The sequence below is a fragment of the Malaclemys terrapin genome, chromosome 2 (assembly GCF_027887155.1).
Source record: "Malaclemys terrapin pileata isolate rMalTer1 chromosome 2, rMalTer1.hap1, whole genome shotgun sequence".
In the NCBI taxonomy this organism is placed as follows: domain Eukaryota; kingdom Metazoa; phylum Chordata; order Testudines; family Emydidae; genus Malaclemys; species Malaclemys terrapin.
The window spans coordinates 153434766-153447372 of record NC_071506.1 but is presented as its reverse complement, the minus strand read 5'-3'; the positions used below and the strand labels follow the sequence as shown (position 1 = coordinate 153447372).

At 39.5% G+C, this 12607-nt stretch overlaps 1 protein-coding gene across 5 annotated transcripts in view; it reads left to right on the top strand.

The window, feature by feature from the left end:
* The window catches only part of OTULIN (OTU deubiquitinase with linear linkage specificity), a 56707-nt gene that overhangs the window by 29921 nt on the left and 14179 nt on the right, over nt 1–12607 (top strand). For 4 of the 5 annotated variants that reach the window (XM_054018137.1, XM_054018134.1, XM_054018136.1 and 1 more), the window contains 3 exons: nt 5065–5141; nt 6135–6229; nt 9216–9359. In XM_054018137.1, coding sequence (XP_053874112.1) covers nt 5065–5141; nt 6135–6229; nt 9216–9359 — 316 coding nt within the window. Of the gene's footprint in view, nt 1–4414; nt 4598–5064; nt 5142–6134; nt 6230–9215; nt 9360–12607 lie in introns of those variants that run through there. The other variant, XM_054018138.1, reaches the window with a different exon arrangement.

Here is a 12607-nt window from a genome sequence, read left to right as displayed (position 1 = left end):
GGCACCTGGGAAATTTTGAAACACAATTACCTGGAAACACTTTGGTTTAAGAGACTTGCTCAGTATCACATAGAAACCCTGATGGAAGCAGGGATACAAATGAGTGCTCCTATGTGGTGTTCATCAGTCTTAACCATAAGACTACCCTTTTTCTTCCTTCAGTCCACTCTCTCATTCACTACACACCTCCCAGCTTCTGCAGCAGATGAGGCAGAGATCTTACAAACAACCTCATTCACCACACAACTGAGTTTTGTCCATCCTGTGCACTGAATTGAAAAAATAGCATGTGATCATGTAACTAAGGAGTATCCTAATGTGTGTGTGTGTGTATATATATATATGCACAGGAAAGCAGAATAAGGTTGCATAGCAATTGAAAGTTTGGGAATGGCAGAGGTGCTTAATGACTTCTTTGTTTTGGTTTTCACCAAGAAGGTTGGTGGTAATTGGACATCTCACATAGTGAATGTGAGTGAAAATGAGGTAGGATCAGAAGAGGCTAAACTAGGGAAAGAACAAGTAAAAAAATTACTTGGACAGATTAGATGTCTTTAAGTCACCAGGGCCTGATGAAATGCATCCTAGAATACTCAAGAAGCTGACTGAGGAGATATCTGAGCCACTAACAATTAATTTTGAGAAGTCATGGAAGACATGAGAGATTCCAGAAGACTGGAAAAGGGCAAATATAGTGCCCATCTATAAAAAGGGAAATAAGGACAACCCAGGGAATTACAGACCAGTCAGCTTAGCTTAACTTCTGTACCCAGAAAAATAATGGAGCAGATAATTAAGCAATCAGTTTGTAAACATCTAGAACAGGGGTAGACAACCTATGGCACGCATGCTGAAGGCGGCACGCGAGCTGATTTTCAGTGGCCCTCACACTGTCCAGGTCCTGACCACCGGTCCGGGGGGCTCTGCACTTTAATTTAATTTTAAGTGAAGCTTCTTAAACATTTTAAAAACCTTCACTTTACATACAACAATAGTTTAGTTATATATTATAGACTTATAGAAAGAGACCTTCTAAAAACGTGAAAATGTATTACTGGCACGTGAAACCTTAAATTAGAGTGAATAAATGAAGACTCAGCACACCACTTCTGAAAGGTTGCCAACCCTGGTCTAGAAGATAAGGAGATACATAACAGTCAGCATGGATTTGTCAAAAACAAATTGCATCAGTCCAACCTGATAGCTTTCTTTGACAGGGTAACAAGCCTTGTGGTTGCGGGGAAGTGGTAGACATGGTATATCTTGACTTCAGTAAAGCTTTTGATACGGTCTCGCATGACCTTCTCATAAATAAACTAGGGAAATCCAACCTAGATGGAGTTACTATAAGGTGGGTGCAAAACTGGTCAAAACCATTCCCAGAGAGTAGTTATCAGTGGTTCACAGTCATGCTGGAAGGACGTAATGAGTGGGGTTCTGCAGGGATCCGTTCTGGGTCAGTTCTGTTCAATATCTTCATCAATGATTTAGATAATGGCATAGAGAGTACGCTTATAAAGTTTGCAGACAATACCAGGGTGGGAGGGGTTGCAAGTGCTTTGGAGGATAGGATTAAAATTCAAAATGATCTGGACAAACTGTAGAAATGGTCTGAAGTAAATAGGATGAAATTCAATAAAGAAAATGCAAAGTACTCCACTTAGAAGGAACAATCAGTTGCACACATACAAAATGGGAAATGACTGCCTAGGTAGGAGTACTGCGGAAAGGGATCTGGGGGTCATAATGGACCACAGGTTAAATATGAGTCAACAGTGTAATGCTGTTGCCGCCCCCCCCCCCCCCCAAAAAAAAAACCCCAAACAAACAGAAACTAACATCATTCTGGGATGTATTAGGAGTGTTGTACACAAGACACAAGAAGTAATTCTTCCGCTCTACTCTGCTCTGATTAGGCCTCAACTGGAGTACTGTGTCCAGTTCTGGGCACCACATTTCAGGAAGGATGTGGACAAATTGGAGAGAGCCCAGAGAAGGGCAACAAAAATGATTAATGGTCTAGAAAACATGACCGATTAGGGAAGATTGGAAAAAAAAATTGTTTGTTTAGTCTGGAAAAGAGACAACTTAGGGGGACATAACAGTTTTCAAGTATGTAAAAGGTTGTTAAAAGGAGGAGGAAGAATTTTTTTTTTTTTTTTTTTTAAACCTGAGGATAGGACAAGAAGCAATAGGCTTAAATTGCAGCAAGGGAGGTTTAGGTTGGACATTAGGAAAAACTTCCTAACTGTTAGGGTGGTTAAGCACTGGAATAAATTGCCTAGGGAGGTTTTGGAATCTCTGTCATTGGAGATTTTTAAGAGCAGGTTAGACAAACACCTCTCAGGGATTGTCTAGATAATTAGTCCTGCCATGAGTGCAAGGGAATGGACTAGATGACCTCTTGAGGTCCCTTCCAGTTCTGATTCTATGAAATGTCAGAATTTCAAGTGGTCAACTTTGCATCCTAAATAGCCTTCTTTTAATACGGTTTTCTTACTTGTAACTTATTAGATTTAAAAAAAAAAAAAAATTTAAACAAAAAAGGTTTAAAAATTCATTATGTTCAATGGTAACATACCTTCCTCCCAAAAGGAAAATGGTGACTCAGTTTATATGTAAGCCAAACTGAACAGAACTACTGAACAGAATTTTCAAGGACAAAGAAAAGGCACTTATCTGGTATCAGAGCTCTCTCCCTGCGGCAGAATCGGGGTGGGGAGGGGCATGGGAGTGGGGTGTGGAACTCGCAAGTATCTCTTATAATGGAAGGAGTTTGGTAACCTACATATATAGGGTCAATATCAGCCTCCCCTGTAATAGAGTAGGTTTCCAAAGAGAATTTACAGAAAACGTTTGAGCTTTACTGTCTTCGCCCAAGATCAAAAGGTGTTGTGAAACTTTAATATGTCTAGTTACAGATATTTGATGAAATACTATTTTAAAGCCATTGTGCTGTTAACTGTGGATTACTCTAGTGGCTGTCTGAACACCTCTGAGCAAGTATACTGAAAAAAGGAGCCTGTCTGTGATATTTGTGTTAGAAATGTTTCATCATATCTTGGCATGTACAGAAACCTATTTTCAGGTTCCTAAGTCGCAGCTGGTGGAGAGTGTACTCCAAAATATATAATCTTTAATGAGAATCTATTTTGTGATTAACAGCTTTTCCCCTTAAGACAACTCAGTCTTACCAAGATTTGTCACAGAAAACAATTCTGTCTATTTATAATCTATTTATGATATTGCTTGAATCTTCAGGAAGGAGATTTATGGCTCTGAGTATAAATAGTTTAAATAGGACTATTTAAAAGCAATTAATATTCAGATAATGTTGTGATGCTAACAATTTGGTGTCTTCCAAGGTTGTTTGAGCCTCCTTGAAGAATCTTGGTTGAGTCCTACTTTATACGTAGTACAGATAATCAGTTCTGTCATATATGAGATTAAAATTCATAAGCATAGATGCGTAAACTTGGAAATCAAATTGTATCTAGCTATGCAGACTTTACTAAGACTTGAAACTAAATGACTGAAAGTCTAAATTGAAACTGTTGTAGGTCTTCTGCTCTATAGATGAGTTTGCTAGCCTCCAGTATGTTCGGCCACAGCTGAGTCTAACTTTTTTTTTTTTCTGGCTAGTGGAGGACAAAGTTTTTCCGAAAACAAATCTTATAATTTATGCCATAACATTGTGTAACAGACTGTTTATGGCGTTACTGTTTTCAGAATAAAAAGATCCCTCCCCACAATAATCGTGGAAACTGTCCTAAATCCCTGATAACTGTACTTTTAAGCATAGTTGTGGTTAGCATGTTCAGACTGGTGTGGAGAGGACTAATGAGTTAGGCCATGAAGGTATTTCTGCAAATAATTTCAGAAATTGTAGTTCATTTTTGTAAGATAAGTGGGCATAGACTTGAATAAAAGAAATAAAGAGCTATAAATGACAATGTTGTTAAGGCTATAAATAACAAAAACCATATTCTTAAAACTTTAACAGAACATATCCAGTTACCACCTGACCACATCAGTTTGTTGTTCCTTTTCCCTCTACCCTTCAGCTGTGTGTCTTGTTCAGGGTGTAAGCTCTTTGGGGCAGGACACTACTTTTGTTTCTGTTTGAACAATGCCAAGCATATTGTGGGCACTGTACTGGATGCTAATTAATAATATATAGAAGCATAGACTAGAATAATTGCTAGTAGAGACTAATACATAGCAGTCTTGTACTTCCCCCCCCCCCCCCCCTTCTCATGGCAAGCAGTGTGGGGGTGTTAAGATTTTGAAGTGCAAGTAAAAGTATTTTTTTTCCATTCTAATCGGGAGCAAATGAGTAGATAACATGCTTGATGGTAAATATTCATGAAGTTTTGTAAGGTTGTGTTATGGTCAAATTATTATGTAATTATATGCTGAATGCCTGGCAGAATCCATTAGAGGAATATGCAGTACATCAGTATTTAAGACATGCTTTTGTCTTTTAAGTTCATGACATCCAAATCAATCATGGATTACTGGCTCCTACTCAGTATGACACCTTAGCATGCTTTTTACTGCCGTTCAATCCCAGTTAGAGCTTGTGCATAGAGTTAAGGTAAGTATTGTATTTTTAATTTATTATATATTTTTACAGTACTTGTGTTATCACACATGATAAATAACAGTAAGGCCCTTTAAACATAGAGTTGGCCAATATTGTAAAAATAATTACAAAATAAAAAGGGGGCTTATTTTACCATTCCATGTGGTCTTCAGTGGGGTTCACATCACCAGCAGAGCACATGTTAGGGAAGAAGGCAGTAATCTATTACTGGCATGGATGTCCTGGAACTGAGAATATGATCTAGCTAACTCTTTTTTGGGGGGGAAGCATTCACCACGTAATTAAGATTTTTTTTTAAAAATGCATAATAAAGGTAGATAATCGTAAAACATTGAATTTTCTAGTAATATTTTTGAGAATGATTGATTTAAATTACTACATCCAGTGGGAAATGGAGTAAATGTGAATGCCGACAAGATCTATGGTGTTACATGAAGTGTGTATCAATGTTATTTCAGTGAGGAGGACATGTACCGTGATGCAGAAGAAATAGAGAGAGAAAAAGTATTACCTGTTTGTGAGACAGGCTCCTCAGGTACATTTGAACTTTAGTCTATGGCATTACACACGTATCGTAGAATAGCTTATTATTATTATAACACTTCTAGCTTTTTTGCCCTCATCCGCAAAGATCTTGTGCTCAACTATATCTGTGTGTAAATGTGGTGGTGGTTACTGCTCACAGTTGAACACAATGCACATTTTCATCCAGTGAAAACTGTAATATAAAATCACTTAGACTGTAAAAGTCTGATTGTAGCCAACCTGTAATTTTTATCTCTTTCGCTCTCAAAATTTCCTCACACCCAATTGAAAAAGTTGATGATGGATGACCTTTGTGTGTTGTGCTTGTACATGTGTAACAGGGCTTGAAAAATTTATCAAACACTACTAGCTAATAGGCAACATGAAAGTTCCCACTCCTGGGATCTATGGTCCGTGTTCTTCACTGCTAGTGCATCGCTACTAACTACTTGGAATAGGAGTTTGTGGGATTTCCAGGAAGGGCTGTGTTCCTCAGCCCTGCCTAGGGAAATAAACTTCTCCTACCATACTTAACTAGTAAGTGTTTGATAAATGTGGGTGGGGTTCTTGCACCTCTGTCTCTTCCCTTTTTGAGGGAAGGGAGGGAAGCTCTCCTTTCTTTCTCTCTGGCTGCTGAGGGATGGAGAGAGTTTACCAGTCTCCCCTTTCCTTCTCATGCTCCCCCCCCCCCCCCCCCCGGGGGGTGGGTTGGGAGGGGAGGAGAAGGGGGAGTTGCTGGGGTCACTTCCTTGCTGGATCACACCATCATTTTTGCTTGCTCTCTGCTTTCCTGAGCATTTTTTTTTCTTCTGATACTAACAGAAGATACTATTTTTATTATTAGCAATGAGCTCTGCTACATCAACTTCTTTGATTAGTACTGGATTTATTTTTGAGTGTATTGATGAATAAAGTACAACTACTTCATTGTGTAGCTCTGTTTTATACTTTTCCTTAATTTAATGTGTGTGTATAATAATATAAATGTGATCAATCTTGGCAGAAAATAAACTCAGTGTTGCACCTGAAATGGACATCATAGAGTACTGCCAAAAAGAATGGAGAGGAAATACACCGGCGGCAAAATGTATGAAAAAGGTATGGCTGCTTTTCTCTTCTCCTCCCCTTTCTCTTCTCCCCCCCGCCACCCCGCTTGGAAGTGTTTTTGTAACTTTTTGCCAAAATAGGCCCATATCCTAGAAACACATATTAAGTGCATGATTCTTTTATGTTGAGTTGGCTTCCAGGTTTGAGCTACATGCTGTTCACAATAGTTTAATCATTACTTTTCTTTAACTGCTAAGGGCAGTGACAGACAGAGTTTTGAGAGAGACTTTGTTTATTAAGGTTTTATAGCTACAAAGGCACTTTAATTGATACTCTCGGTCATGAAAATGTTAGTGGTACCAGGTCAGTGAGATGATTCCTGCCCACCAATTTTAAACCCTCTCTCTGTGTATAACAAATAGCTGCCAACACTTCCTTTGCAGTTTGAAAGCCACTGAGGCTGGGTGGATGACCAGAAATGATAACTTCCAAAAAGAAAAGTTTGAGACTTTAACCTGAGCCTTCAATTCTTTTGAAAAATGGCTCGGTTTTTTTGCATGTTCTCTTGCTTATATTAATCTTTTTTTAGGTGTACAGCATTACTGTCAGGTAGATCTAGAATGGGAGAATTTTAAAAATCCTGTTTTGATTGCTAAATAACTTGCAAAATCATTAACAGAATACACAAGATTTATAAAATTTTTTTTTTCCTTTTAATGACAAAGACTTTTTACTTCTCTGAGAGCTGATGAGAAAAATAAAGGCCAAAGTTTGCTTTAGCTGTAAATGCCATTGACTGTAGTACGGGGAATACAGAATCTAGATTTTAGGGTCCTCTTACTTAAGCAAAGGAGGAACTGATCTTCAGCTTAGTCTTAGTTCTTTGGCCTTGCTTTCTCAATATGAACACATAACATGTACGTATTTTGGGTGGGCAGAAATTTACCAGAGCACTTCAAATGCACACACTTCGTTGCTGGAGGGAGAATAAAAGAGAATGAACCACACGTGATAAATATTGGTCATGTTGCTTAATGAACTGCTGAAAGATGCTCAGACTATGGGGATGAGAAAAGAATAAGAACGTAGAGAATAGAGCTCTTGTTTTAAATTTGATTTATTTTTTTAAATCTTTAATCTAAACATTCTGTTTATTTGGGGTCCTAAACAATTTTTAATATTTTTAAAACCACTTTTAAAAGCCTTTTTATTGACCTTGAGTACTTATTGTTACTGTGCAGTGGGCTTTAAGTGTCATTAGGCCAAATTCTATTCTTGCAACTTATTGCAAGATATGAGAGCAGAATTTGACCCATTGAATGAAATTTGTAGTGTTGCTGGGCTTCAGTTCAGGCCTGACCAAGAAAAGACAAAATGAGGACAGAGTTGATTATAAGGTATCATGCCTCAGGATAACTTCCCTTATTCTGCTGGTGAGTGCATTGGTAGTGTGCACTGCAACAGAGTGACTGGCTATACTCATAAGAAAAAAAAAACAAAACACCAAGAACATGTGTACAATAATACAAGCAGGCATTAAATAAAACAAGTGTGTGGTATGGTGTAAACAAGACACACCTCTATGGCAATTTTGCTTAGTAACAGCTGAACTAAAGCAAGGCTGTTTTTTGTCCTACTTTGTGCAACTGGATGTCAAAACAGTGTCTGCTATACTTACCAGAGGATTGCATGTTTTGTATGTATCTGCCAGTTTCAACAGAAATAAAATCTGCTTAGAGCCATTCAAGGTTTTTTCTTTTCAATCCGTCTGTGTATAGTTCTAAAGCACCCATTGCCATAGTTCTTAGCACTGTCATGCAGGATGTTCTGTGCCAATGGGACAACCATCCTGCATCATGTTTTTGGCTTATGTGGTGTTTTCTGTCTTGGCAAGAACATTACTAGATACACCCTCTTTTGCAATCCTCCCCCCAACCTCCAATAAAAGTTTATACTTCGATGGATGAGGAGGAGGACGCATCTAACAAAGTGTTTTTAGGGTGGAGTGAGGGTAGCTGAACAAAGGGTATGATTAAAAAAATGAGGGGGAAAATGACAATTTTTGTATGACTGTTGAAGAACCTACTTTTTCAATATGCAAAATTAACAAAATTGTTAATTTAACACTGTTATAAAACTGGAGTCCTCTATATTTACGCAGAAATGTGCTTCAGGCAGTGTCAATGCACATGTCTCCACACTTAGGCTAGGTCCACACTATCCGCCTGATTCGGCGGGTAGAGATTGATCTTCTGGGAGCGATTTATCGCGTCTCATCTGGACATGATAAATCGATCCTAGAAGCGCTCCCCTCTTGACTGCGGAACTCCTGCTCGCTGAGAGGAGGAAGCTCTGTCGACAGGGGAGCTTGCCTGCGCCGCGTGGACCCGCAGTAAGTTAACTTAGTTCAATCTAGGAAACATCAACTTCAGCTATGCTATTCTCGTAGCGGAAGTTGCGTTTCCTAGATCAATCCCCTGCCCCACTGTGGAACAGCCCTTACCTGCCAGGGAGCCTCAACTCCTGCATTGAGAACATCTGCAGGTTGTAAGCAGCTGGTTCAGGATCATTCTACATGTTTTAATTAATGTGCTAGTTCTGATGCTGATATTTCACATGGTCCAGCCAACATCTTTAATGTTCTTTGGTCCAAAAGGTACAATGGTAGAATTTTCAAAAGTGCCTAAGAGAGTCAGGAGCACAGGTTTCAATGAAAGTCTGTGATTTGTGCTCCTTAAGTCACTTTGGCAATTCCCTGAACCTTCTAATAAACTCCTACTTCTAACAATTGGTTTGATTTCTCACTTTGGCTGCTATGTGGTGTGGTTTTTTTTTATATTTAAATAGCTTCTATTCCTATTAGATTTCTCAAACAAAGGTGTTTTGAGCTTTGTCTGTGGAATATTGGGCCAAATGCTGTTGACTGTTAAATAGATCTGTTGTTTGGGCATTTAATTTGAGCAATTATGTCAGGATTAATGAGGGTTTGATGTATTTTATGCATTGTTACTGCAGTTTATTTTGTATTTTTATACAGGGATATGAAGCAGTTTCTCAGAAGTTTACCTCTATAAGGAGAGTGCGAGGTGATAACTATTGTGCTCTCAGAGCAACATTGTTCCAGGCACTGAGCCAAACTTCTGAACTTCCTGACTGGCTTCAGAGTGAAGACTTAACGTTGGTATGCTTCAAACTTGTATCTCCTGATAAGTAAGAACTAACTTTTTTCTCTATGGCGCAATCTTATGGCCTCATTGCTGTACTGCATGAGCAACGCAAAACACTGATGGAAGCTATCATCACAACATGCTGGTGAAATCAGGACGTACTATTGTCACAGTTTCAGAGATAACTGCACCTATATTCCTTTTCTGTGCTCAATTCCAGGAGTGATCAGGCAGGGCTCAGGTCTCCAGCCATCACATGTCTCTGGATAGGGACCCTTGTCCTACTTCCTTCTGATAGTGGTTTTTTAAGGCTACGGAGCTGCCTGCCACATCCCCTGTGTGTGGTATCCCCAGCAAGCCAGCCTTCCTCTAGGCCAACAACATGGCTTTGCTTTCTCTCCAAGGGCTGTGAACAGTGAATTGCCAGCATTTACAAGTTACCACACAGCTCTTTCTCAACAGGCATGCTTATTCTTGGGACAAAAGCTTTGCACAGAATACATACAAAAGTTTCTACATGCTTATCAATACATATAATCCCTCTGTCTTATGGGCCTAACAGGGCAATGCCCTTCCAATGGGCTTAACAGGTAATGATCAGTGGCTCCATGTCTAGTTGGCAGCCGGTATCAAGCGGAGTACCCCAGGGTTGGTCCTGTTCAATATCTTCATTAATGATCTGGAGGATGGTGTGGATTGCACCCTTAGCAAGTTTGCAGATGACACTAAACTGAGAGGAGTGGTAGATACACTGGAGGGTAGGGATAAGATACAGAGGGACCTAGACAAATTAGAGGATTGGGCCAAAAGAAATCTGAGGTTCAACAAGGACAAGTGCAGAGTCCTGCACTTAGGATAGAAGACTCCCACGCACTGCTACAGACCAGGGACAGAGTGGCTAGGCAGCAGTTCTGCAGAAAAGGACCTAGGGGTTACAGTGGATGAGAAGCTGGATATGAGTCAACAGTGTGCTCTTGTTGCCAAGAAGGCTAACGGCATTTTGGGCTGTATAAGTAGGAGCATTGCCAGCAGATCGAGAGACGTGATCATTCCCCTCTCTTCGGCATTGGTGAGGTCTCATCTGGAGTACTGTGTCCAGTTTTGGGCCCCACACTACAAGAAGGATGTGGAAAAATTGGAAAGAGTCCAGTGGAGGGCAACAAAAATGATTAGGGGGCTGGAGCACATGACTTCTGAGGAGAGGCTGAGGGAACTGGGATTATTTAGTCTGTAGAAGAGAAGAATGAGGGGGGATTTGATAGCTGCTTTCAACTACCTGAAAGGGGGTTCCAAAGGAGATGGATCTAGACAATTCTCAGTGGTAGCAGATGACAGAACAAGGAGTAATGGTCTCAAGTTGCAGTGGCAGAGGTTTAGGTTGGATATTAGGAAAAACTTTTTCACTAGGGAGCGTGGTGAAGCACTGGAATGGGTTACTTAGGGAAGTGGTGGAATCCCCTTCCTTAGAGGTTTTTAAGGTCAGGCTTGACAAAGCCCTGGCTGGGATGATATAGTTGGGGATTGGTCCTGCTTTGAGCAGGGGGTTGGACTAGATGACCTTCTGAGGTCCCTTCCAACCCTGATAGTCTATGAACCCTTCCACAGGATAGCGGCCCCCATGGACAAAAGCTCAGATTCGTTTGCTGGACCAGAAAGAAGGCCCTCTGTCAATTCAAAACTCACCTTATTATACCAAAGTCACTTTGTTTGAATCTTTGGAAAACTCAGTTTGAACCATCTATGCAAACCTCCCCAGGGAGTCGTACAACTCTAGAGTTGTAGTCTCAGTGATGTGCCTATATAATCTCACTCACACACACAGTTTTTAGTTCCTAGAGGAGCTGTGGTAACCCTCTCCCATGGAGTAGCATAATGACACATAAACCATTCACAAATTTAATACAGTGGTCTCTGAAGATACTGCATGGAGTTGCAATATCTGTCACAAATATTAATCCAGATTTAAAAATGGTGGGTGGGTGGGAAATTGAGGCAGAGAGAGATATAAGGTGATTCTTAGAGCTGGGCACTGAACCCAAGTCTCCTTAGTCCAGGGGTTGGCAACCTTTCAGAGGTGGTGTGCCGAATCTTCATTTATTCACTTTAATTTAAGGTTTCGCATGCCAGTAATACATTTTAACATTTTTAGAAGGTCTCTTTCTATAAGTCTATACTATATAACTAAACTATTGTTGTATGTAAAGTAAATAAGGTTTTTAAAATGTTTAAGAAGCTTCATTTAAAATTAAATGAAAATGCAGAATCCCCCAGACTGGTGGCCAGGACCCAGGCAGTGTGAGTGCCACTGAAAATCAGCTCGTGTGCCGCCTTCGGCACACGTGCTATAAGTTGCCTACCCCTGCCTTAGTCACAGCCCAGTTATTTGACCACAGGACCATCCATCTTCAACTACTGTTCTTGGTTCCTTTATTTTATATAGCATGAAAGTCACTATATGGAATTTATTGTATTTGTGACAATATTCAAAAGCATTAATATACCATAATTTAATTAAATATTTGAGATTTCCATTGAATTAATCTTCAATGCAACTTCGACAGTTTGTGAATAACTACCTTGAGGTTAAATGTATTGTTCCTCTTGGAGACTGTAATCTTTTGGTATTAAGGGGAAAATGTATTGAGTTCAGTAACTCCCTCATACACTATACATCAAGTTGGAGGTGCATTGGTAGTATGGTGAAGCTTATGTCAAAAATGTTTCTATACTACTTCTGTGGATAACTAGACTGTTTCAGCTTTTGATACTTGCATTCTGTTGCTTCACCAGCAGTAAATTCACTAAAAAAAAAAAAAGGGGGGGGGGGGTTGCTACTAGAAACTGCAGATTCTGTGGTCTAATACACAACGTTCAGAACCCATGACAGATATATTTTTCATTGTCTGCAGAGTTTGGTCAAAATTATCCTGTGATGCTGTAATGCAAGTCTAGCCAAAGTATTTGGCAGTTGAACAGTGCTCTTGTTACAATGCTATTGTGAAACATTCTGATTTGCTTCAGATAGTTTATTAATGAAACAAGTTGAAAGTACCCTTAAAATGCAGTTGAGGAACTCTTATATGTTTTGAATGTTACTTATACTTTACCTTGAGTTTTTATTACAAGTGCATTTGGCATTACAAGTAGTAAATGGATATTTTGTTTCCTTTATTGTACAGTTATAACTGCATATTTTAATCGCAGAACTGTTGTGGTATAGAAAGGCTCAATGCCCTAATTCTCTACTACTTTTGAGACAATA